Raw genomic sequence first — 27,868 nt, 5'->3', positions numbered from 1 at the left:
CAATGTAGAAAATGTAGCCACCCCGGACAGAAATGACAGCAGATCTAATACTATTTCGTCAGGAAGAGACTTAAATTTGTTCTTAAATAGTAAAGCGAAACCAATACGACTATAAAATGATGTATACCAAAGGATTTCATACAAAGACACATATGATATTAACACCATATGATATTACCGTGGAGCAATATTGAATTTAACTTTTTATACCACAGTTCGTCCTTTCAGAGCTCGTCATTAGAGCTAATAGCTAACGTGTTGATACCTAGGAGGGAACTGAAATAAGTCAAAACAAATGTCAAAATTTGGATGGGGAGGTTAAATAGATCAATCAAAAAAAAACATCCTTGTTTTCAAAATCAAATTTCAAAACAGAAATTCCTAGGATCGAACGTGTGATTACCTTCAAGAACAACACACTGACTGGTTTGAGTTGGCATTACCTTATGTCCAAATAAGAATATCAACGTAGTCAGTTTAGTACTTCACGAACATGAGGACCAAAGACGTCTGTTTTTATAGCGCTGTCACAGTGACATGTCACATTTCGATACGGGAAACGTGACACTCTATCCGCACATATGACACTGACAATGGCATTACCTGTCCTTTCTGCCAACTTAAAGTAACTGAACTTTATTGAAGCAGGGATAAGCAAGTTGAAATTGTATTTATCTTGCAGATGGAACCCTTAACCTTCCTCACGGGACTATGTTTTTGTTTTTTGTTATAGTCCTAAAATTTGCCTGAAGGGAAAGGGCATTTCTATGCACAATGTTAAAAGGAGATCATTTTTTCTTCAAAGCCTCACAGAGCGTACTGTAAACGTAGCTTTTTTAGCGGTTACTTATTTTCGCGCTTTTCACACGTGAAACATTGGCTTAAATAAAAATCAAAAATACTGACTACTTTCTATTTTGCTCGTGTCAAAATGCATGCAACAATGTGAAATTGCCTGCTGTACCCTAATAAAGGATTGTCTAGCTGCTGTACCCAAATATAGGATTGTTTGCTGTATCCAAATATAAAATTGTCTGCTGTATACAAATATAGGATTTTCTGCTGTATCTAAATGTAGGATTGCCTGTTGTATACAGTACGGGATTGTCTGTTGTATCCAAATATAGGATGACCTGCTGTATCTAAATGTAGGAGTGTCTAGCTGCTGTACCCAAATATAGGATTGTCTGTTGTATCCAAATATAGGATTACCTGCTGTATCCAAATATAGGATTGTCTGTTGTATCCAAATATAGGATTACCTGATGTATCTAAATGTAGGATTACCTGCTGTATCCAAATATAGGATTGTCTGTTGTATCCAAATATAGGATTGTCTGTTGTACCCAAATATAGGATTACCTGCTGTATCCAAATATAGGATTACCTGCTGTATCCAAATATAGGACTACATGCTGTATCCAAATATAGGATTACCTGCTGTATCCAAATATAGGACTACCTACTTATCCAAATATAGGATTACCTACTTTATCCAAATATAGGATTACCTACTATATCCAAATATAGGATAACCTGCTGTATCTAAATGTAGGATTGTCTAGCTGCTGTACCCAAATATAGGGTTACCTGCTGTATCCAAATATAGGATTACCTGCTGTATCCAAATATAGGACTACCTGCTGTATCCAAATATAGGATTACCTACTGTATCCAAATATAGGACTACCTACTTATCCAAATATAGGATCACCTGCTGTATCCAAATATAGGATTACCTGCTGTATCCAAATATAGGATTGTCTAGCTGCTGTACCCAAATATAGGATTGTCTGATGTATCCAAATATAGGATTACCTGATGTATCTAAATGTAGGATTACCTGCTGTATCTTAATGTAGGATTGCCTGTTGTATACCGTACGGGATTGCCTGCTGTATCTAAATGTAGGATTGCATGTTGTATACAGTACGGGATTGCCTGCTGTATCTAAATGTAGGATTGTCTATTGTATACGGTACGGGATTGCCTTCTGTATCTTAATGTAGGATTGCCTGCTCTTTCCAAATGTAGGATGTTTCCTCTTGATGTCTCTCTGTGTATCTGGCCTCATATCATTCTGGCTGTGTCATGGACGCCACGCTCCCGACAAGTGCAAGGCCTCTCATAATACATATCGAAGGAATTAAATAAGTTACCTATTCAGCATCCCCATCACTATTAGTGTGATTTTTGAAAATGATATTTTCAAGGGAAAAAAACACTAAAAAAACAACAACAAACAAACAAACAAACAAAAGCTTTTACTCTATACATGGTAATACTATTATCTTTCACCTGCATTTTTCTTCTGATACGGTCATAGATACAGAACTGCGTCTGTATTTAAGATCGACGGTTATCATTAGCATTTTGATTCTTGTAGAGTCATGAATACCAAAATGTGTCTGTATTTACCGGCCAACAACACATTTCTTTTATGGTTTTCCTCGACGTGTGCATAAAGGAAGCATTCTAGGGGAATGTGACCCTATAACTAACGACGTAAGAATGGGTGGCCTCGCATGGATGTACAGACGGCGAAAATGATCACTAAATACACCTGTAATACGAGAGTATAAGATGAGTAAGTTGGGTGGTTAGTTTCAAATTTGCGGTAGAGCAGAATATCAATATGCAGTGTTCTTGTGCAGAGGACGAAAAAGTAATACAAAATAGAAGTGTGTTTGATAGCTTAAAAGTACGTAACACATATATCATGCTCGCATTAAAAAACGAATAATGATATCATGGACTTCAGCGACAAACTTAACATGGATTTGTTAGGTAGACAAAAATAGCCAAATAAAATCAGTTTGTTTGTGATTGATTTAAGGATACGTCAATAACTAGTCAGACATCAGCTCGACAACCGAACGGAATCATTACGTAACTAGTACTATTCTTTTAATGTTTTGAGTCGTCTCCTTATACATCCAACTTGCACGTAAACTTAAGGGGCATCTAAACAGCAAATCAAGTCAAAACTGTGATATTTTACAAACCTATACATTCCTACTATGGTGCAGTTTGACAGAAGTAAATTGTTTAACTTTCAGTGTGTATAATGACAAACAATGAGTCTTGCTGTTGACATGTAATTTGTTTAAGCTGTTCGTAGATTTCAACAAAACATGCAAAAAATGCATATTTCAGGGGAACATAATTAACTTATTGGATCACATATATTGCACAAAATGGCCATGTCTTATTGCTCACAAGAGTCTAAAGAACAATATATGAAATTGGTTTGACCAGATTTGACATTATTATAAGTATAAACACTGTTTTTATTTTGAAATACAAATGACGGTTATTATGAATGATATCACTCAAATATGGCATATAAGGAGGTAATCTAAACATCGAAAACACTCTTCTTTTAGACACTATAAAGAACTCTAGATATGGGTAAAATAAAAAAAAGCGTCCATCTTACTTTGATCAAATGCCTAAAAGTATGATATAGGAGCATTTTTATTGGTTGAAATGCCTCCCATTTATGTAACACACACACCCTCCGTCAAAAGATACACAATGAAATCATTTTATAACAGAGTCCTTCTATCATTTTTTAGATCAAAAGTTGTATTCAAAATATAGATACGGCGTACAGTAGAATTTCTTCTAGATGATATAAAAAGAAACTTAAAACTTATGGAGCGGTACGATTCTGTAACTCTATAATCTTGGGATTGAAGAAAATGTGCAACAGATCATTCTTGTTTTCTATCGATAACATAAAATCTTTCACCGATAAAGCACTTTAGTGATATATACAGTATAGGCAGAATAGTGACTATATATATGCACCATACATATGTTCCTGCCTTCAACGACTCGTCAGCGATGATAGGGGCAAACATGTGGAAATATAGAAGTGAAGTCAGGAAGGTGAAAAAGATCTTAAACATAGGTTAACACCATAGCTTAATTAATTTCGTCACAAGGTTATTTCGAAACCTATTAACAGTATTTGACCAATATGTTATTTCGGAGTATGGTCGTGTTGAAGGTACACACTGTAAAATACAATGCAAATCAGTACCATTGAAGACAAAGAAATGGCGAAAAGACATTTGTCTAATGCGCTCAACAAGGAGAGTCTCGTCACAACATTTGAGTTTTTGTCTTCAGCAGAATCGCTAGCTCTCTTCTCCAATGGGATATTTTCATATGAGTCATCAGGAGACTTAATTTCTTTGCTTTTCCTGTTTTTTCTAAAAATAAATCGATACAAACGAAACAACCAGGCAGGTAAATGTTCTCTTTCATATAAGCGTATAGTTGCAATTGTCATCAAAATCACCATCGTACTATGCAATACCGACGCCAACAAGAAATACGTCATTCCAGCCAAAGGATCCGAGGTCGATGGTAAATATGATCCCATCACTGACATGTAAACTGTCAGTGACAGAAAGAGGGTTAAGGAAAATGAAACTCTGTCGCTTGATCCAACGGGGATCAGAAACACGAAGGCATCTAATACGCACAGTACTACCACCGGAGCCAGCAAGTTGATAATGAAGTAGTCAGATTTTCGAATCATACCGAACGTAATAGAAAAGAATGAAATGTATGTCAAAGTTTCATATCGGTGGACTTGGTCCGAGACTCTTGTCCATATGACGTCCCATTCACCGTTCTTTCTGTAGAAGTCCATGTCCACTGTTTCAGTCCTGGGAACAAGTCTCATATCATCTTTGTCGTACATCATGTTGTTGAGGATGAGTGTACACGTTTGGTAGTCCCTTGGAAAGTCACGCACATTTGATTGGCATGATGACCTGAAATATGTACATTTTTAATATATATATTAAATTGTATCTTATTTCGAGTATGACATAGTAAGAAGAAAGCAAGGCATCGTTTGAAAAAATTAAATTACAAATTTATATTAATTTAATTCAGGTCAATACTTTTAGTTATACTGTAAAAGTGGATATTTTCGCGTGTGTAAATTTTCGCTTAGCCAGCTTCCAAAGTGTGGATATTTTCGCGCCGTCAAGATATTTTTGCGCTAACTTGTATCTTTTATATTAAGTATTTTTATGTGTTAATATATTCGCGGGTGGACATTTTCGCGGAGATTTACTGATAGCGAAATAAGCGAAAATTTCCACACCGCGAATATTTCCACTTTTACAGTAAATCGCTTTTAGATTTTTTGTTAATCAGTGAACACTGTCATTCCCATTCAATTTGCAGGTTAATGTCTATGCGCGTGGAATATGCAGTATACATGAAATCTTTTGCGAATCTTCTGTCGCAAATTCCATGAAAAGACAAAATGCGCACTGCTCCAAAATAAAAAAAAACCTACGAAACTAAAGCACATTTTAAAGTCGTACTGAGTACAAAGAACTGTTTAACTTAAATACGTAGGTATATATGTTAGTTTTTGTTTAAATCACAATCCAATATTAAATGGTAAGACAATTAAACACTATCAGTAATGTGTTTCCTAGATCAGTGTTGTTGAGTAAATAAATAAAGTAGTTTACTGACAGTAACTAAGAACAACACGTGCCAGAAATATACATAATCATCACTATTATAAAGCTGTAAATGAACATAGATATTGATAGGACGCTACAAAGTACAAAACAAAACAAACGTATAACATTATTACATGAGAACGCCTCCGGGAACCCACATCACATGGCCATGGAAATCGACATGAACATCAAAGTCTTCGGATCCCACTTGTTGTATATTGTCCATGCCTGTCAATAGAACGATCTTTGGGTACCAGACCTGGGAAACCGGTAGCAGAATTGCGGAAACACCACCAAAGTCTTCCGGATTCCACTCCAGTCGGTAGTCTTTCCAACTGGTTAAAGGGAAAATTTGATTTGTATGTTTAGGTCATATTTATAATGCTCTCTAACTACCTCTGTCATACACAAAAAAAAACTTGATTTCATTGAATAATAATAACAACCAACTAAAACTAAAAACCAGACGAAAACTGACGGGATTCTAAAAAAAATATTGGCAGTTATAGCTGTTTCTATTTCTAACTTATCCACCCATGAAATAAACTACTGTTGGTAAAATTGTTGATAAACCTGAATGTCTGAATGGATTTTGCTTAAATTTGGAGTGGAGCAGTATTGGGCAAAGCAGGTCCAATATTGTATAAACGAATGGTGTGGGTGCCCTAGGCCTTGGGGATCGGCGCTCACTAGGGAAAATTGCTACTAAAAACTTAATGGATTTTGATGAAATTTGGCTGGGGAGTTCAATGTTGTATAAATAGAGGGTGTGGCATACTGTGGGCAGGAGAGAGGGGTCCGATAGTTCAAATATTGCAAAAAAAAACAAAAAAAAAAACAAAAAAAAAACAACAACAAAAAACGACAACAACAACAACAAAACTCTGAAATCTACTTAGAAATGCTTAAGTCTTGAAGAATAGCCGGATTTGGTCCACATTCGGGATGATTGTTTGTTTGGAGAGGCAGCAAAACCATTGACTTACGTTATCCTTCAAAAGGCTATCCATCAAGGTAATTTTTTTCAAGTAACGTTTGTTCGTAAGATAATGCCTGCTTATTTTCAAAACAATATTTTTTTAGGGTCGGCTTGTTCTTAGGATATATTTGAACCAGTTTCGGTTTATGGTACTTTATCATTATACCTATTATATCTGTTAAAGAGTAGACCAACATTGATTTTTTTTCTTAATTCATATATTGACTTCCTGTGGATAGTTGATGAAACTGGCACCAAAAGAAATAAAAATTATTTCTTTGATACAGATTAACTAAATGTACTTACTTCATCTGCAGTGCTCCCGACAAAGAGATTGTCCCAGTAATAGCGTTGAAGTATATGACAGAAAACAACTTATATTGGATGAAGACTTCCACTGTCTGGTTAAGGAAAAAAGCAGGTCTGAATTCGGAAGTGTATCTGTCAAATAACGTGTCATTAAGTCTCTGCATGTCCTCTATTGTTCCATTGGAAGAGGTCGACGCAACGACGGTCCCTAGAGTCATGTAAATCAACAGTATCTTCGGCAACATATGGATGGGTTCAAATGACAGATGTAACATCTTTTTCCGATCTGAAAAAAAAAAAGAGAAAAATAATCGTGGTAGAAGTCAAAATGCCAAAGTATCATCATTTTTTTCTGACTGAAAGACTTAGAATTGATAAGATAATAAACTATACTGATATATCAACAAATAATTAAAAGTGATTAGTTACATCAATCCAAAGCATTTACAAAAAATGTCACGTTACCTATTGATGAGAAATATATGGTATGCGTAGCTGATCTGATTCCTTTATTTATTTATCTATCATTTTGTCATTTATTTATTTTCATTATTCAGATACTGTTTAAATACTTTCATAATAAACAATTCACCTGATAGACCGATATTTACATCGTGGCCTACATTTCTTCCTTATATGATGACAGGTAAATGTAAGCAGTTTAAACCTTTATGTATATCATGCCTTTTTTAGCTCTCTGGACGGAGTCCAGGAGAGCTTACGCAGTCATTCTCATGTTTTTGCCGGAAGTAGAATTATTAAAATTTTGTGGACAGAGGATATCAGAAACAGTGGGACTGTCAGAATGGATTTCAAGACACATGATTGGGGTCGACACGAACTAGATTTGACAAGAAATTTGAGTTGTTAAATGTTTTCATTTTCGAGTAATCGTCAATTTACGATGTCATTTTGGACATACTCGGTGTCACAGGGACATGCCGAACGTTATTCTGAGGAGTTATGAGGCAAAGTTCCTATATCAACCCACTGTAATGTGTATATAGTAATGTGCTGCAACACACGTATCCCTGTGCCGCTGCAAAAAATTGCTGCTATGCGTGTTACGTTATACACATTATGTCGTCTGCTACAGTGTACAGAGTGTCTGGCGAGGTACACGTATACGTCCCTGGCAAACACTGATATGAAACATTACGTTTATATTAACTTAATTTCTTGAAGGCATGGGAATGGAGCCCTATCTCCAGAGCTATTACTTAGTAATGAAATATGTCCTGTTACCCAGTGAATAGCTTTAAATCACTAATAACTGTTGACAAATGTGTTTTGGGTATAAAGTGTACCTTGTGTAAATATGGTAAATATCAGATAATTTAAATCAAATTTGGAGAGAGTATAGGTTTCTAATTGATTATAGTCATATGCATATATATTGATGATTTGTATTATGAAGTGATAATGTGCAAGCTGAAAGCATGTCGCATTGATACCATATCGATGACCAATTTGACCTGTGACCTTTGGTGACTTATAAATGTATATGATTTCTCTAGTCATAAACATCGGAAAACGGTGAAAATATTATGAGATGAAACAGGAAATAATTCTCTATAAGAGTACAAAATTTCATTGAAAACGATCAATACTCAAAGTCAGGAAAATTCATTGAAAAAGTTGAAAATACCAAGAATATATAGCAAAATTTAAAAAAATTTGAAAGACTAAAATTGGCACGTAACTGTATATACAAACAAGAGGCCAAGGGCCTCGTAGCTCTCTGGACGTTGATTAGAAATCCAGCTTGTTTGTATATACAGTTCCTTGCCAATTTCAGTCTTATTTTTTTTTTTTTTTTTTTGCTATATATTCTCTGTATTTTCAACTTTTTCAATGAATTTTCCTGACTTTGTGTATTGATCGTTTCAAATGAAATTTTGTACTCTTATAGAGAATTGTTTCCTGTTTCATCTCATAATATTTTCACTGTTTTCCGATGTATATGACTAGAGAAATGTTATTCAGTTATTAGTCACCAAAGGTCACATGTAAAATTGGTCATCAATATAGTACCAATGCGACATACTTTCAGCTTGCACAGTATCACTACATAATACAAATCATCAATATATATGCATATGACTATAATCAATTAGAAACCTATATTCTCTTCAAATTTGATTTAAATTATCACAAATTTTCTGATATTTACCATATTTACACATGGTACATTTTATACCCAAAACACATTTGTCAACAGTTACCTGTATTAGTGATTTAAAGCTATACACTGGGTAACAGGACATATTTCAAATTCTAAGTAATAGCTCTGGTTTGGTTTGGTTTGGTTTATTTTGTTTAACGTCCTATTAACATCTAAGGTCATTTCAGGACGGCCTCCCGTGCGTGCGACATGTATGAGTGTGGTGAGTGCGTATGTGTGTTTTGGGAGGCTGCGGTGTGTTCGTGTCAAGTCTCCTTGTGATAGGCCGGAACTTTTGCCGATTTAAAGATAGGGCTCCATTCCCATGCTTTCAAGAAATTAAGTTATTATTATGAGAAAAGATAAACAATTGGAACTACCAAAAATACATAGTAATATTCCAAATCAGTGTTTGCCAGGGACGTATACACATATACTTCGCGAGACACCCTGTACACTGTAGCAGACGACATAATGTGTATAATGTAACACGCATAGCAGCAAATTTTTGCAGCGTCACAGGTATACGTGTGTTGCAGCACATTGTTATATACACATCACAGTGGGTTGATATAGGAACTTTGCCTCATAACTCCTCAGAATAACGTTCGGCATGTCCCTGTGACACCGAGAATGTCCAAAATGACACCGTAAATTGACGATTACTCGAAAATGAAATCATTTAACAACTCAAATTTCTTGTCAAATCTAGTTCGTGTCGACCCCAATCATGTGTCTTGAAATCCATTCTGACAGTCCCACTGTTTCTGACATCCTCTGTCCACAAACTTTTAATAATTCTACTTCCGGCAAAAACATGAGAATGACTGCGTAAGCTCTCCTGGACTCCGTCCAGAGAGCTAACAAGCTGGATTTCAAATCAACGTCCAGAGAGCTACGAGGCCCTTGGCCTCTTGTTAATGTATGATGTACATGTACATTCTTGGTACAGTGCATCAATGTTTCTAGTTGACTATGAGTAAGCGTATACGGTGAGTTATGCTTTTTTGTTGCCATTTATGTATACAACTGGTATTTAGCATCAAACAGGCAGAACACACACGAATACCTGTTTGAATGATAACATCACTGCCGGTAATAAAGACACAATAATGTTTACGTCAGCAAAACGATATCGATTTCAGGACAGTTTATCTAAAACAAATCATAATCAATCAAACGTTAATACTCTAACAGTACAAGAAGTCACTACTTAGCGAAAATATGTCGATTTAACTGTAAAAAGGGATTCGTAGTGCTTGATAATACGTACCTTCTTTATTGCATGGAGGCGACCTCGTCCCTCTCGCTGGCGTGTACGTGTGCAGCGATGCATTGCGCATTTATAAATAACAGTTCCATTGTGTATCGGTCTTTCAAGCGATATAAAACTGAATTATCCTATAATCTAGCACAGCATCTAAATAGATGTATTCATAATCACAGTCATTCTTAGTGAACTTCATATATGTAATATTATAGCTGGTGTGGAACAAGGCAACACTTGACGCATTTGTATCAAGATTTTACAGAATAAATTTTAGCTAATCTGTAATTAACTTATCTATAACCAGCTTAGCCACACTGGTTGTGGTATTGACTGCTGACTCCAAGATATACTGTTGTAAACTTAGGAACTCGAGTCCCGAGATGCACGATTGCGTTTGTAATAGTACAATTTATTGTTACCACGTGCATGTGTGTACTATGTATATTTATCAACAATATACAAAACGAGGCTACGAAGCACTATCATGGAACCTGCCATATTTTGTCGGTCTCGGGATACCCTGTGTAGCCGGCCTGTAAAAGCCATTCGGAACATACTCTGGACGAAGCATCCGGTCGACAACATATTTCCAAACAGACGAAAAAGGTTGAAGTGCATAAATTTATAATTGCAAACAAAACACAAAAAAGAGGCGTTTGAGAAATGATTTTTTAAATAGGCAAAACTGACCAACATGATTGGTTTATAATTACCAGAACAAAAACCGGAATAGTTTACCAAGTTAACAAAGCTCTGTTGTTGCTTTCAGAAACGGTATATCACAAACACACGTTTTAGATTCATCGTTGCCTTGCATGGTGTGGGTGTCGTCGATACTCAGAAGACGCTTACACAGTCGAAATACCTGGTCTTATGGTCATTGAACTTTTAAGTGTCTCCATGAAATTCTTTGTTCGTATTTGTCCTTGTTTTATATCTTTTGTGTTAGAATTACTGGTTCGCATTAATGTAAATATCCCCTGGTGTTCTTGCAGTGATCGTTTGGAATGTGGCTTGTCGATAACACCCTATCGTATGATCAAACTAAAAGGCCAGGGTCGGCTAACCACACTTCTTATCAATTTCATGTTGCATTTGTAAGTATGTTTATAATCTTTTGTCAGGCTTTTCTTAGTAGGTGCCTCATTTCTTTTTATCAGATAGATGTCAGTTTACTCATACGGAACAGATACAAAGCATAGTTTCAAAAGATGTAGGTCGATGGATGTAGATTTTTGGAATATTTATAGTAGTTGTTTTGATTTGTACATGTATTAGAAATTGCCTTGTGTCGTATTTGTTTATTTAGTTGTGTATGTTTGACGTCCTATCAACAGCTAAGGTCATTGTAAAGTATACTGTATATCATATACTATTTATGTACAACGTAGTAAACAATCTTGTATAATTATCAGTTTGGTAGTGATAGGAATATGTATCTAAAAAAAACATGAAAAAAGACACCAAGTAATGCAATAGAAAACATATCTGAGTACAAATATCTCACACCTGTGCTTATACACATTTTATAAAACTAGAACACGATCACACAGAAACGTACTGCTTCCCGTGGTTCTCATATAGCTAGTTTCTATTGTTCAATCAGAACCTGAGAACATGCTTGTATACTATACTGTATCTATTACAAGGCGATACGCTCCAGTACTGTACCTGTGTCATCATAACCTGTCTGCCTTCAGCGCCCTTTCAGAACACCATATGAACTATTGAGCCTTCTGGAGCTATTCAGCTGTCTAGATCGTAGTGTAGAAGCTAAGTTTTTGTTGTAATTTCAGTGTGAAAAGGAAAGAATGCGAAATGTTGATAAGGATTTAGATAACAAGGTATGAGAAAACTTGTCTTCATTTGCAAAGGGGTGACGCATTTTGACATCGATTTGTATTTCGTATAAATCAGATATAGATAGTCATAAAGGGCGGTTATATCACTTAGACAACCATCAAATCGTTTTTTAAAAGAGGACAGTGAACATACATGTAATTTTGTTCTAATTTTTGAAAATACGATTTATGAAAATGATGAAAATGTAATTAGATAAAATCATACTGATCATTGCTGCAGTGAAAATATGTTTTATTAGTTTGAAAATTTCTATATTTCACTGGCAAAAATACAATAAATATGAATATCTGTGTAGTTTTAATAAGCTTTGATGGTTTAAAAGCGTTCGTTTTCCAAAAAACGATTTTTTATTGCAGACATACCATTAACGACATCAATTAAGGATAAAAAGTAAAGAGGATAGCCCTATAACCAATAAGGTAGTCATCACTATTGAGATATTCTGGAATGTTTTCTTTTAAAATAATATTTTCTTTTAAAATAACGTATCGCTTATTTACATCCCTTGGTAACAATACTTGACGTAGACGTCTCGGTTTAGATATGACGATAGTGATACGGTTCACATACCTTTGCCGATCGGGTATGTTAACATATTTATCAGATAGAAGACACTCTGAACAAAGAACAAAGATAACAATTTCTTTACTACTTATGTCTTTTAATTGTTCCTTAACTTACAAGTAAATGGCGAATGATGGCCAAAAACTTCAACCACGTGACAGCTAAAGAGCTGGAGGAAACTGGGAACAGGATATTCCTCCAGACTCAAAAGCTGATACTATAATGTGATATAAAATAATATAGACTTTCCAAAAAAGCAGAGTCTACCAGAAAAATACCGCCAGCACCTCTGCATGTCGTGGTCGAAGTCTTGACGAATTGGAGAACGTGCCTGCAATATAAAACAGAATAGCCCAAAGCAGAAAAAGTGTGAAAATGGGGAGGGAGGGTGGGGATTTGCCTTTCTCAGTAGCTTTTCTAAATATGCCTACCGGATATACTGTGCAAAGGGGGATAACTCCAATATGATGGGAGGTAACTTGGTACACTGCACAAAGCAATGAAGAGAAATACTGCATGTAGTTGTATAATTCATGTGCATACTAGAAAAAGGAATATCAAATTAGCCCTACAATCAATAAGCCGGTCTTCATATGATAAATTAAATTATATTTTAGAAATAATTTTTAATAATTGATCCACAAGCTTAGAACTTGAGTTAAATATAGACAATACAATGGTTAGGAAAGCTGTTGATTGTTTATGCCATGGTTAGAGATCTCTATGGAAGTGGAAGGAACGGTCGATTACAATTTCTACCGAAACGGTTCGCAAAGAAATTCTTTAGTTCATTTTTTATGATAACGAGTAATGAATTATGCGTGTCACCTGTTTTTATTTTCAATATTTTTGACTCGGATAAAAGTGCACTTTAATGACAATTGAACTAGAGGCTTGTTTGTTTGCTTGTGTTTTTCGGCCCATCGACAACTAGGGACATTAAGGGCCAAACTAGGGATGACAAACATATTCTTTCATTTCTAGATCGAGTACAGAAGTGTTTTAATATTTTTAATTGTTAAAACAATGTATAACCTAACATCTACGTAAACGAAAAAGCAGTTAGTTTTTGTTCTTTTCTTTGTTTTGTCTTTAATTTTGTTTTTGTTTTCTCTTCTCTCTTGAAATGATGCAGAGGATCACAATCCGAAAAGGAATGTTTTCTCTTGATACTCTTGCCCACCTGCTTACACACAAGAGAGTGAATGTTTGTTTTTCTTTTACTACCCTGTCCTTTATATCTTATATTATATCTGATATTGACGGCGTACCAAAACAGGTTAATTACGGTCGTTATAAACTAATAGAATCTACCATGGGTATGTTCCGTGGACAGGGATCGCGATCATAACCCGAGTGTAAGAGTTTGGCTAGCCAGCACGAGGCTTGCCAGCCAAACTCTTACACGAGCGTTAAGATAGCCTTGTTCGCAGAACAAACCCAGGTTTGATTATTTTTCTCAGATACTTGCAAGCAAATGTAGCTTTTTTATGAAAGTTGTCCATCGCGCATTCTTCAATGCTCATTGGAATGTGCGTCAAAATTGATTACGTCATCATTTACGATTGGGTTACTCAACGTAAACTGATGACGTTACGTTATTGTGAGCAGCGCGTGCCGAATGTCTTTATGCTTCATTTGTTGGTGTTATAAAAGGTATATTTCTATATCATGGGTGTTTTTTATGCTTTTTGTGACAGGCAGTGTACTATTCATATGCTATTTACGCTGTAGCATCTCTTAGCAGAATTTCTATACTAGCCTACTAATTGATAATACATTGTAAACTCATTAACAACACATCGTCTTTAAACATTGATTTCAACCTAGATGAAATTTGACTTTAAGAACATACAAATAATCATGTTTGTCGCCGATAATGTTGCAACATAATTACGAGCCCATCTCTCGTGATCACATTGTGATTAGTAGTCACGCGAGATTTTGCTTTGCGCCCGGCTGTAGTATAGGTAACGGCGCATGCACGTGAAAGTGGTTTATTCTGATCTTGTAGATGCAAGAGGCATAGACGATTACAAAAAATACATGAGACTGCTTCCATTTAAAGTGCGTGGTGTTTGACTTCATAACGTGGTAGGTAATAAAGGACTGTAACAAATAGAATAGAAATAAACTTGTTTTAGTATACCGACTTGACTTACAATGTAACTTGATTTAGAATGAAACTTGATTTACACAATGTGACTTGATTTACAATATAACCTGACTTAGAATGTAACTTGGTATGTAATGTCAATTAGACTAACAATGTAACTTGACTTATAATGTCACTAATTAGACTAACAATGTAACACATAATGTTACGACTTACAATATTCTAATGGTGCTTGACCCGATTAGAGTATAAGCTATACTACTCGATAAATTATGAATTCTGATGCAAAGATCACTTAGTTCCAATGACCAATATTCTAGATACAAACATCATGTAATAACATCAGAAAATTAGCTAACCTTTGCTGTTATACAGCATATCGTATGGGCTCTCGAGCACGTTACATATGAATAGGTCAACTCGACCCAAAATCCAAATGAATTGTCGCAACATGACATTGCTTATCGCGACAATCGCCGGGGTGACTAATTTCTGACAGCGGTAATTGACATTCTCAATTATATTACATTGCATTGTTTAAATCACACAACACTGACAAATTTACATTATGGACTCACAATCTTTTGAAACCTTTTAATACACCTTGTCACAGCATCCAAATATAGCACCCTTTTTATCTTTCAATAATCTACAATCGAAGGGAAATAACTCCTGTAAACGATTAACTTAGTATAGCACAAATCTGATAAACATTTATTTGTATTTGAGAGAAGTTTTATTCATGTCCTTACCTTATCACTCAGAGAAGTGTACTTGACCAAAAATTTTCCTTATTCAGAACCATGCACTTCTCTCAAGATGGAGCGACATTGGCATTTGGGAAGAGTCCGCTAGACCAGTTCCGGAACCTGTAGCCGAGAAGAGAAGGATCGGAAGCTAATTCATATCGTCACCTCACGACGACCGTCGAGAGCACGATACAGTGTATGGCCTCTGTGCAGTCCGTTGGCGGAATGTTTATAACATTTAACCGAGCAAGCGGATGTTTCATGTTTTGTTTTTAAGGACACAGCCTCAAAAACGACTTCTAATAACGGAAACTTGATCCTTTTGATTTAATTAGGAAGCTTTCTGCTTTAAGGTGAAAAAACCAAACAAGGAAACGTATAGACTTATTTCCTACAGCGAGATATTTTGCATTTTTTTCTAGGACGCTGTGATGATACGTAAAAAGCTGTTCGAGGGGAACGCAGGCGGTAGTGTCCTAAATGGTACTAGAGCAGACATGCTGTCTGCTGCGTTAATGGATGACAACACGAGGATACACCGGCCACCTGATGTTTACTAAGTGACTGACGAGATCGTTATAAAAAATGACGTCGTTTGTATGTCTTTTATATTCGTTCTTTCAAAGAGCAGCTAGGACACTTTTGCGCCAAGCATGTACTTGGAATTTGTCAAAGTGTACGATCATGGACTTGTACATTTAAGCAAGTTAGATCTGCTTTGTGAAGCAGAAAAACAGTCTATCCCACCACGAAAAGGCATGCATTTCATTTCGTTTACAGGTAATGATAATGCAAAGTGTTTATATTCGCGGGACACATATCTTCTGAATAAGCATTTCGATTGTAGATATTTTATCGACATCAACTATCGATCGAGAATGTGGGTGACAGAGCTTTCGAGATAACGTAGGTCCTTACAAAGGGACACGACGTTTCGTGCTTTTTTGTCGAGGAATCTTTCTTCAGCACGATGTCCCCGACATAAAATGATTCCTATCGAATGCATCAAGTCCCGTTTTTTGTTTGGCCTGTGTAGATTTCAAGCAGCTTTGGGCTAGTGTGTGAGCGTTTCTGTTACCGTTTTCACGTTGTTCAACGAAAGCGTCTGGTATTGAGCTGGGAGTGGTAATTGTCGATATCCGAACCATCAAATCAAGAGGCTTGACGAACTCCTTACCAAGCATAAACCGATAAGGTGTGAAACCTGTCTGGAGAAGGTGTCTCGCCTTCATGGCAGCAGTCAGCTGCTGAGGAAGTACATCCAATGTACGCTTTTGCTATTCTCCGCGTGACATCGTATAACGTGAACACTGGTCCGATTGTACCTCTCAATCTGCCCATTCTTGGATGGATAACATGGTGTTGTCCTTGTCTTGGCTATCACTAAAAGATCGCAAACCTTCCTCGTGATCTTACAATCTATGTTCTTCTTTTAATCAGTTTAGAAATATTCCTAAAAGGTGAGATAACACCATCGACCAGTGTCAACGTCCCGGTTTACGGGATCTGATCCGGCAAGAGAAACACTCAACCGACCTCGCAAACTGGTTCATCACCATCAACACATACTTGTTTTCTCGATATGTTACTGGAAATGAACTATGTATGTCTGCATGAACTTCTTCCATAGGCGTGAAACTTGCCCAGTAGCGCTTTAGACTGCCTTGGAGAACTCTTCTGGAAGACAACAGGTACCAGTGACGAATAGGTCGACCGCAGCCTCATGTCAGGTTCTTCAGGTATGTGTCCAGCTTCCAGTCAGCGTATTAGTGAACCGAGGTCAGTATCGTTCAGTTGACTCTAGAAGTAATCCTTTTTTTATTAGGATGACAGTGATGATACATGCAATTTATATTTTAGTTTTTGAAAATAGAACTATTTTAGTCAATGAAAAAATGTTTCAACATTTATAAAACAATATAAGCGGCAAATGAAAAGAAATTAAAATAAATCCATTCGATGGAAAAAGATCGAATTGTAATCATGCAGCAAACAAGAACATTTATACAATTATTTAGATTGGCGGTTAAATGTTCATGATCTTATATATTGTTCCGGTGAATATTTCATTGATCAATGAGAAACATACCAGAGGAAGAGAAATTACAATATCAAAAGTCGACACCAAATTGGCTGTGGAAAGTTTTATGCGGTATTTGTTTAAACTGTTTATGCGGATTTCATAATATATTTATAACAATCAATCCCGAAACCATATACGTACATATTCGCAGAAAATGTATATTAGAGTAATTAAATATTCACCAACACGTGACAAACGATCACAAAACGGGCTGAAATAAAAGATCACACACACACATTATACAATTAAATCCCACACCACAAAACGATCACAGACACACGATACATACGATCACAAGCACACGTCACAAACGATGACAGATTCACCGCACGACCAACGACACACTGTATATGATCAAAAGTCAAGCCACAAACGATCACATACGCACACGTCACACACAATCAAAGACACACGCCACACAATCAAACACACACCATACCATCACAGACACAAACTACACGATAAAATACACACAACATGCGATCAAATACACGCTATAAAATTATCAGACACACGCCACAAACGATCAGACATACGTCACACACGATCGGACACACGACCACAGACACACAACACACACAATCACAGACAATCGTCACGTATGATCATAGGCACACGTCAAGTGCGATCAGACACACATTACACACGATCATTGGCACCCGTCACGTACGATCAGACACACGTTACAAACGACCATATGCACACGTCACATACCATCAAACACACGTCATGCACGATCACATCTACCGAAACGCATTGTTTGTTCCAGTTCTGTAATCAAAGAAGTATTAGATTATTAACACCATTAGATCAATAGTTACGGATATAAAGCATCGGGGATAGCCCGATTATCAATACAAAAAGAAATACCTTGAAATTACATATCAATGGACACGGTGTACCGAGATATACTGATATGTTTTTTTGTTTTATTGTTTTTGTTTTTTTTTGTTTTGTTTTTTTTGTTTTTTTTTTTAATTTTCATCGCATATCTACGTATACATCCCGTGATAACAATACTTACCGTAGACGTCTCGGTTTAGTTACGGTGATAGTGTTAAGGTCGTTTTGACATATCGATACCTTAGCCAACATGGTGGGTTTATAAACAATGTAATGAGTAAGAAATATGTCGATTGTTAATGCGATGGTTTAAAATTTCTATACAATAAGTGATGCAACAGTCGTTTGGAAATTCTAGAGAATATGAACTGTAAATGGTTTATAATCTTTATAGAAGAGGAGGGTTAATGGTTAATAATCTCGATACAATAGAAGGGAGAATGATTTAGAATATCTAGAGAATATGAAGTGTTAATGATTAGAATCTCTAGAGAATAGTAGGAGTTAATGGTATAGAGTCTCTAGAGAATATGCACTGTTAATGGTTTATAATCTCTATAGAATAGAATTGGGAATGGTATAGAATCTCTACAGAATATGAATTGTTAATGGTTTAGAATCTCTAGAGAAAATAAACTGTTAATGGTTTAGAATCTCTAGAGAATAGAATTGGAAATGGTATAGAATCTCTACAGAATATGAATTGTTAATGGTTTAGAATCTCTAGAGATTATGAACTGTTAATGGTTTAGAATCTCTAGAGAATGTGAACTGTTAATGGTTTAGAATCTCTATAGAAGAGGAGGGTTAATGGTTTATAATCTTGATAGAATAGAAGGGGGAATGGTATAGAAACTCTACAGAATATGAATTGTTAATTATTTAGAATCTCTATAGAAGAGGAGGGTTAATGGTTTATAATCTTGATAGAATAGAAGGGGGAATGGTATAGAACCTCTACAGAATATGAATTGTTAATTATTTAGAATCTCTATAGAAGAGGAGGGTTAATGGTTTATAATCTTTATTGAATAGAAGGGGGGATGGTTAAGAATATTTATTGTAGAAAATATGAAGTGTTAATGATTAGTATCTCTAGAGAATAGTAGGGGTTAATGGTATATAATCTCTAGAGAATATGAACTGTTAATGGTTTAGAATCTCTGTAGAAGAGGAGAGGTTAATAATTAATAATCTCGATAGAATAGAAGGGGGGCATGGTTTAGAATCTCTAGAGAATGTGAAGTGTTAATGATTAGAATATCTAAAGAATAGCAGGGGTCAATGGTATAGAGTCTCTAGAGAATATGAACTGCAAATGGTTTAGAATCTATAGAGAATAAGTGATGTAACGGTTTTGAATCTCTGTGGCATATGTGGTGTAATGAGATTGAATTTTTAAAGAATATGTTAGCGATTTAGAATATCTGGAGATTGTCGGTGTAGCGGTTGAGAATCATTAAAGAAAAGATATACTATTGGGATCGATTTCGAATGAATAACGTAAGTTGTTAAGAATTCCAAGTTTATGTTTGATATTTTAAGAACTCTGTACTGACTCACGTTTCCTGATCTTTAGACTTGGTTGTAATTGGTGATATTATATTCAGTGCATGATTTAAAAATGTCTTTATTTCTATACAGTATAGAAGACATATGAAGGGATAGTCCTTTCGGTGAATGGTTTAAATATCTCGTTTTTAGGATTACAATAACAAAACAGACAAGTTAATAGCAACTATATTGTATGATGGATTAAAAGATATATTTTTTACTTATCAAATCATTATATAAAGAACTCAATATCATTTTCCAGGGGTAGTCTGTTCAGTGTAAGTCGATTCAGGACTTCATTTTGACCAAAATTGTTTGTATACGTTTATGTTCCACCTTGTACACATATAAACATCCTGAAATAAATACGATATCTGTAAAAACTTAAATACATTCTTATGCTAATACAACGCAAATTAAGGCATAAATTGTAGAAACTCTAAGTGCAGTTACATGTTTGCATGTGAAGCGATCCACAAATGTTAAATGAACTGAAACAGCTAGCGGAGAAATTCATCGGTTTCAATTTTACGGCGACGAGTAATGAATTATGCGTATCGACTTCGACTGTTTTTGATATCCTTGTCTCAGATCAAAGTGCACTTTAACGACATTTAAACTAGAGACCATTCTTGTATTTCTAGATCCAGTACAGAAAAGTAACTGATAACCAGTTCAGAATGCTGAAGCCTACCATATGAAAAATCAAATAGCAATTTTTGTTTACTTATATCCCAGCAAAAAATTGTTTCCTCTGGATGTCTATGTGAACCTAAAAACCAACAAATTGAATCGAAAAGGAGAGCAATATTAACTTCCATTAACTGTTTCGCTATTACCTCCTAGTTCAATTAAAATAACCACTGTTATCGATTTCAATCTGGCGCCTCAAACGATAGACTAATCAGCGAATAAAGGTATGTGTACTTTAACTATGACAGGTGCGTTCGACAGTACCGGCGACCATCGACAACCTACTGTGAAGATGAGCTACCAAAGGAATGATATAATGCCCAATTTTAACATTTGTGTAGTAGGAATGGATGTTATTCTGATAATATTATTTTCAGGTAAGTTTCGTCTTCATTACAGTATTAGGCCCAACTGACAATCAATGACACAAGGGATAAGATAATATTTTCTTGGGATATGTTCTGAAAATAAAACCTGATTTGGACAAACTAAACGTTTGGTTTTTAACAAATAAGGGTGGTTTTAAGTTTAATCTTGGTTAGCCTGCTTTTCATTGCAATGATAAAGACTAGTACACTCTTTAGGGGTAAGACAATGGATCTTAATCCCAAGAGGAATACTGCAGCTTGACTGCCTTACCCAAATGCTGAGATCACCTTTTCCTTCACAAAAGACAGTGAATGTTTATTTTTCTCTTCCAATGTTTGTCCTAAATATCTAATGGCATATCTGATATTGACGTTACATCAATGTCCGACACTGTTTACATGCCGTTTGACGTATTATTTTGAAGTCATTTTATTGTTGCGGTGACGTCATACAATTATGGACTTGAAATCTCCTGTTTCAACCTTGGGGTGAAATAAGGAAACTTCACATCGGTAAATGTGAATACATTTTTCTAGGGTAAGAGAACATTTAGCTGGAAATTTGGTGTACCAAAACAGGTTTAGTACGGCCGTATAAATAATACAGAATGCCATCAAAAACGTGAGGTAAAAAGTTGAATTTTGATGTGTTCATAATCTTCTAAAAATGAAATAGCCACAAATCTTTGATTAATTATCGAAGGCTTTTGAACATAACAAACTAAAGATGCTATGCCGCCACAAAAGATTAATTATGACCCGTTTGAAAAGTTTTATAGAATGCAAACATTTAAAAAAAAAAATGTCGCTGTTACCGCCCTCCAAAAGATTGAGCTTCTGTCTTATTTATTTATTTATTTATTTCAATTCAATGTAAACCATCTTTCGTACTCCGCCTCTATATTTATGTAAAGTTTGCTCAAATACTTCATTTGTTAGCGTTATATAAGATATATTTCTTTATCATGGGTGCCATTTTATGCATTCATTTTTGTGAAAGGAGTGTATAAGCTATCGACGCTGTAGCATATGCAAATAGCATTTCTATACTTTTCAAGATTTGCCTGCTGATGATGCTTTATAAACGTCCACTCATCTTTTAACACTAACGTCAGCAATGACGCACGAAACATATTTTGTAAATTTTGACTCAGACTTTCGTGATTAGATGGTTATTAGTAGTTCTGATTTAAGAAACACTATTTTGTATTTGAGTAGGCTAAATTATGGCCATACCTGATCACTAACTGAAACAAAATACTTCCTTTTTCATATTAAGGAACATGCGCTTCTCTCAAGATGGAGCGACAATGGCTTTTAGGAAGAGTCAACCAGACAGGTGGTTCCGGAAGCTGTCACCAAGAGGAGAGAAGTAGAACGATTATCCGTGACGTCACGACCGTTGAGAGTACGATACAGTGCCTCGCTTTATTGCAGCCCGTTGGCGAAATGCTTGTAACATTTAACCGAACAAGTGGTGAATGTAAACTAGCCAGCAATATAACGTCTACAGAGGACGTCTATATCCGTGAAGGGTCTCCTCTAGAGAATAAGCAATGTAAGCATGGTCTTTTTATCCCTTAAAACGTCCAGGACTTTTTTTTCTTCTTCTTGTTTGTTTTTTAATGTTGTTTGTTTATTCAGATTATAACATACCTTAAAATACAGGTTTCGCCACCGTCACGCCCGAGTAGACGAGTAACACAAGATTCACTTCTCCCTACTTTAAACAGCTCATCCATCCTCAAATTGTATATAAAAACGGAAATATTTTGTCATCAGAAAAATGGCCAACCAACTGACTCATTATTATAGTCGATGTATAAGCCATAATTACTTATTATAAATTGTTTACATCTAATGGAGATAACGTCAAGTCGAACCAAGAAGATTGTCAAAATAGAAATGTTTCTAGCATTCATTTTAGGATATTAGAAATCCTTTAGATCAACAGTAAACGCTTAATGAGTTTAAACATAACCATAAAATTGACCCACTCTGTAAACTAGACAACCACAATCAACACATAATTATTTGTTTCATTGCTCTGTAACTGATAATGAACCCAGTATATCTCTTTCCATAGACTGGAAGTTGCATACTTCACATATCACATATGTCGATGTAACGTTTGTAATCTGATATCATACCGTACCAAATAGCACTCCTTTGTACCTGCTCAAGCGTCTTCGCCTGACCAAGATGGCCCGGCATCCTTTGGTCATGTCCGCTATGAAGGACTTACCTCTGTAGAAGATCCCCCGTCGAAAGACCTTCCTGTCAAAGTATGTTTCCTGCAGAAGGTACCTTAGCAGATCTATTTCCTCTTCAAAGGTCTCGCCTTATTCTCGGGGGCCTCCTCATGACATGTACTACAAAGGAACAGACTTCCTGTAATGGAGACATTCTTCAAGCCTGCCCGGAACGCGAGACAATGGATTTGCATTTTGATGGTCACCTTCCAGACCTATTTTTGATGACGGTAATCGTACGAGGAACGTTCTTCGAACCAACAAGCTAACTGACCTTTGATATTCCGATATCAAGAATCTATATTAGACTTTTGTGGTTCGTGCGCAAAATGAATCTTCTCCCAAGCAGTTACTGTCTGAAGTGGCGTGTAAATATGAAGATGGCAAGCAGCTCCTTGCGAGTAGTGCAATACTTCCTTTGAACGGGCGTTAACACCTTATTCGCATAGCTAACCACACAGGTCTGTCCCCTTGCAACTGGGATAGCTTTGTACAAAACGACACATTTGAGGTATCTGTATCCAAAATGAAAGCAATACCGGTGTCGGGGTGTGGGATTTCTTTCACATTCACTTTGATTCCCGTAAGCTTTATCCACAACTTCAAGTAATGAAGGATTACATAGTTTAACAAACATGTCATCAGTACAGGGTATCAGTCTTTAAGGTGGCCGCAGCAAGGAGACCATCCATGTCCCTATAGGGCTGTACATCTTTGTCACTCTTTGGCTTACCCACTAATTCAGCTTACGCAAACTTGAAGAATTTCTACATGTTGAAACCCCCTTTTTTTTTTTATCTTTTTTAGTTTTGCCTTTTCTTATATCATCAAAAGACAGATAAATAACACACACAAACACACACGCACACGCCTACACACACCAACAAGGCATCATCTTGGGCAATTGTCCTAATCATCGTCATCATGATTATTATCCAATCGTCGTCATCATCATCATCATCATGCTGCAACACCGTCCATCTAATAAATATCAAATATCATTATCCCAATTGACAACCATCATCATCATCATCATCACCATCACCATCATCATCATAATCATCATCATCAAACTGTAATACTATCAATCTCATAAATATCAAATGTCATTATCTCAATCATGACAATAATAATAATCATTATCATCATCATGCTGCAACACTCTCAATCTGATAAATATCAAAAATCATTATCCCAATCATGACAATCATAACCATTATCATCATCATCATGCTGCAACACTATCAATCTCATAAATATCAAATATCATCATCATCTTTATCGACATTTTCAAATCGTGTTAGTCTCCAGTGAGTTGAATAAGTCCAAGCTAACTACCGTAACCTGTGCTGCTGTATCAACAACAGATTAAAGACTCTCTGTGTAGCGAATCACCTTAGGATTAACGACATATTTTATATACAGATAAAGTAATGGCACTCTTGGTGCCCACACAGGTATCAGATTGGGTTGAGGGTGGCATATTGCCTCAGCCCCTTGGTCTGTTAAAGACACTTCAGTGGGTGAAGGAGAATGATATTTTTCCAGACAAGGGCTCTTGAACTTAGACATCCCATTGGATTGCGTTGAGATTTGGTATTTTTTATTATTTCATTTCATTTTATTTATTCACTTATTTATTTACGTATTTGTGTGGGTGTTTTTTTTTTTCAAAACTGAAGGAAGTCAAACATCACTAGATGTCATTATTAGACCCATAGTCCCCTAATTTATGTAGTTTTTGGTAAGTAGGTATCGGATTTAGAAATGTCAAAAACTGAAAAACTGAAAAGGTAGGTCACATTGACCTATTTTTACGTCTCATATCTTTTGGTCGCAAATATTTTAAAATAATGACCAAGAAACTTCCATGAACATGGAGGCCTGATGAGTAAGGGGTGGGGTCACTGTGTACATTTTCAGCATCAATTCAGCTTATAAGCTATTTAAATTAAATTCTGACTAAACGTGCTTAAAAGACCACTAAAGGGTCTATAGTGCATTTTCAGCATTCATCAATTCTTAATTCTGTCCAATTTTGGTCGAAATTGGAAACAATATGTTACGTAATTTTGTTGTTTAATGCTTATCAATGCATCTTATATTGTTGTAAACCTGCGAAACATTTTTGTTAAAGCCAACTGCAGTGAAACATGGGAAATATTGTTCGAGGTGGACGCAGACGGCAGTGTCCTTAACGGTAGCAGAGCTGATGTGCTGTCTGCCGCGATAAGAGGCGATGACATGAGGATACACCTGCCACCTGATGTTTACTTAGAGGTTGACGACATTATGATTAAAGATGGCGTCGTCTGTGCAGCTTCTCTTTTTGTTCTATCAAAGAGCAGCTGGGGCACTTTTGTGTCAAACATGTACTGGAAATTTGTCAAGGTGTGCGATCATGGGCTTGTACATTTTGGCAAGGTCTACCTTGGCAAATCAGAAAATCCATCATCTACATTGCCAATAGGCAAGCATTCCATTTGGTTTACCAGGTACGTATGCCTATGGCAAAGGTATTTATATTTGTTGATCTCACATTTTCTGATAATTCCTGCTTTAATGTGTTCCGTTATGGCATTTTAGGAGCGGTCGGTATTTTCATATAAAAACTTATCTGTAAGTATATAATTACATATACAACAGTACGTATAATTTCAAATTAGATATTAGGGTAGATAGCGAAAGACTGTCAGCAATTTATATTCAAAGTTTAGAGAACTGGATATCGGTCAATGTTATATTGTACTTACAATTATATTCAAATATCATACAGACGATTGATGCAAACAGACTCGCAGGTGAACCCTGTGTACTGTAACCATGCCAACGGATCTTCGACCTGTGGTAGCCTGTATGACCTTTTCAAGGCTGCAGAGGAGGGCGCGGGCATTAGAATGTTGGAAAACCGAAGTGGAACATCAAATTATATCTATTCTGCTGATCGCATTGAACTTATTGATGATAGTTGCGGAATAGCGTCTCAAACTGTTTGGAGAGTTGGGTCATTGCTGGGACTCTCCGATTTTAGCCAATGGTATACAAGTCCTTTCTACTGGTTTGTGGTATTGAAATCATCATTTGGTTCCAAAGAAGTTTCTCGTCCGTCCATCGGAGCTGGTACAATCTTGACACAATCGTTTGCAAATACATGCGACAATAATTGGTTTGCAGACTATTGTTGGACTCATAGCTTTTCCCACGGAAAGAATGGCGATGAAACTCTTGGTTCCAAACAAGAACTAATGGACATGTTAAACCAAGGCAGGAGGATTCGAATTGTATTTGACAGTTATGTAATGAATGCAGATAACATTGCCATTAACAACGGTATTGTCACTGCTCAGCTACTGAGCCAGGTTGTATCATCGACAGAAACTCAACAGAATGTAGGCAATGTCATATCTAAACTGGTCAGAATATCGACAAATGGAGATATATTTACAGACCTCTACCATCGTGGTACCTCCCTGAAGGCGGGGTATGATAAATCGACCACGGCTGCTCAGTGGTTTGTTGACACAAGACAATGGCGTCTAGTTCTTGGTACTGGTACAAGTGGATCTGCTATTGAAGGATCGAAGCTTGATTTAGCAAAAGCTGTTCGAGCCGGATCAAGATTGCGATGTATCGTTAAACTATCGGCTACAGAAAGACTCATCGTGACCGCAGATAACATCGAAGTGAGTACCGATGGTAACGTTGCAGCTCAGGTTTTTCGTTTGATGGAATTCGACGACAATGACACCAACTTTATTCCATTTTGGAGAATTTTGATTCTAACGACAAATAGCGAGATGAAGGAGACACGTTGGACGATCGGTGAACATCAACATAGAGGTGACAATGTAGCTAATCACCCTATGGACTGATATGTTGACTAAATTCAAGAATTTAAAATGCCAGCATTGATAGGACTGACACATCAGGCAAATTTATTTGACCATCGCTTATGTCTTGGTTACAATATTATTAATAGTATTTTTTGTGATATTACTTAATTTACGTTATAACAAACATTGTATATATCTTATGTATATATATAATTGCGAATTCATTTAGTTTTCTATCGGTTACTGTAAACATACATATTTTGGCGATAATCTTATTTTAACGGGTGTGACGCTGATATCATCCGGATAATTTGTGATTGTGCTTATTTCAATTTAAAGTATTTTGGATGCACCAATTTATTATTTCGCTAGTTTATTCAAATTAGGTATGCGCTAAAATAAGAATGCAACAAAAAGTAGCATGCTTATATATTACTTCAATCATAAGAGGACAAACGAAAGCGACAAAATACCACAGTATTGCTACATAGACTATAGCCTTGCCATATCCTATTTTATGTATTTATTGTTATCACATGTATACATAAAGTCTATCTATTGTAGTATTCTGACAATCATCAGTAGACGTAGCACATCCATGTGAAATAATACTTGATTCTATTACGCGTATAAGTCGACCGCATTATAGTACTGATATTTTTGGTGAACAGTTTTTGAATAAACCAATCATTTAAAAATGCTTATGAAAGGACCAACTATTACAAAT

At 36.0% G+C, this 27,868-nt stretch overlaps 2 protein-coding genes across 2 annotated transcripts; one reads left to right on the top strand and one right to left on the bottom strand.

Moving 5' to 3' along the window:
- Positions 1-2,885: 2,885 nt before the first annotated feature.
- Positions 2,886-10,330, bottom strand: LOC117336087 (acetylcholine receptor subunit alpha-like). Its single transcript, XM_033896460.1, has 4 exons — positions 10,227-10,330; positions 6,787-7,075; positions 5,636-5,836; positions 2,886-4,790 (listed from the first exon to the last, which is right to left on the bottom strand). Exons 1-4 carry the CDS (start codon positions 10,294-10,296, stop codon positions 3,989-3,991), a joined length of 1,362 nt encoding a protein of 453 aa, XP_033752351.1. The 5' UTR covers positions 10,297-10,330; the 3' UTR covers positions 2,886-3,988.
- Positions 10,331-16,176: 5,846 nt separating this feature from the next.
- On the top strand, positions 16,177-27,348 carry LOC117336086. Its single transcript, XM_033896459.1, has 5 exons — positions 16,177-17,254; positions 20,937-21,065; positions 22,336-22,614; positions 25,446-25,803; positions 26,085-27,348. The coding sequence occupies exons 1-5, from the start codon at positions 17,239-17,241 to the stop codon at positions 27,178-27,180; spliced, it is 1,878 nt and encodes a 625-aa protein (XP_033752350.1). The 5' UTR covers positions 16,177-17,238; the 3' UTR covers positions 27,181-27,348.
- Positions 27,349-27,868: the final 520 nt, after the last annotated feature.

This window comes from Pecten maximus, chromosome 10 (assembly GCF_902652985.1).
Source record: "Pecten maximus chromosome 10, xPecMax1.1, whole genome shotgun sequence".
In the NCBI taxonomy this organism is placed as follows: Eukaryota; Metazoa; Mollusca; class Bivalvia; order Pectinida; family Pectinidae; genus Pecten; species Pecten maximus.
This window is presented reverse-complemented; position numbering and strand designations above follow the sequence as displayed.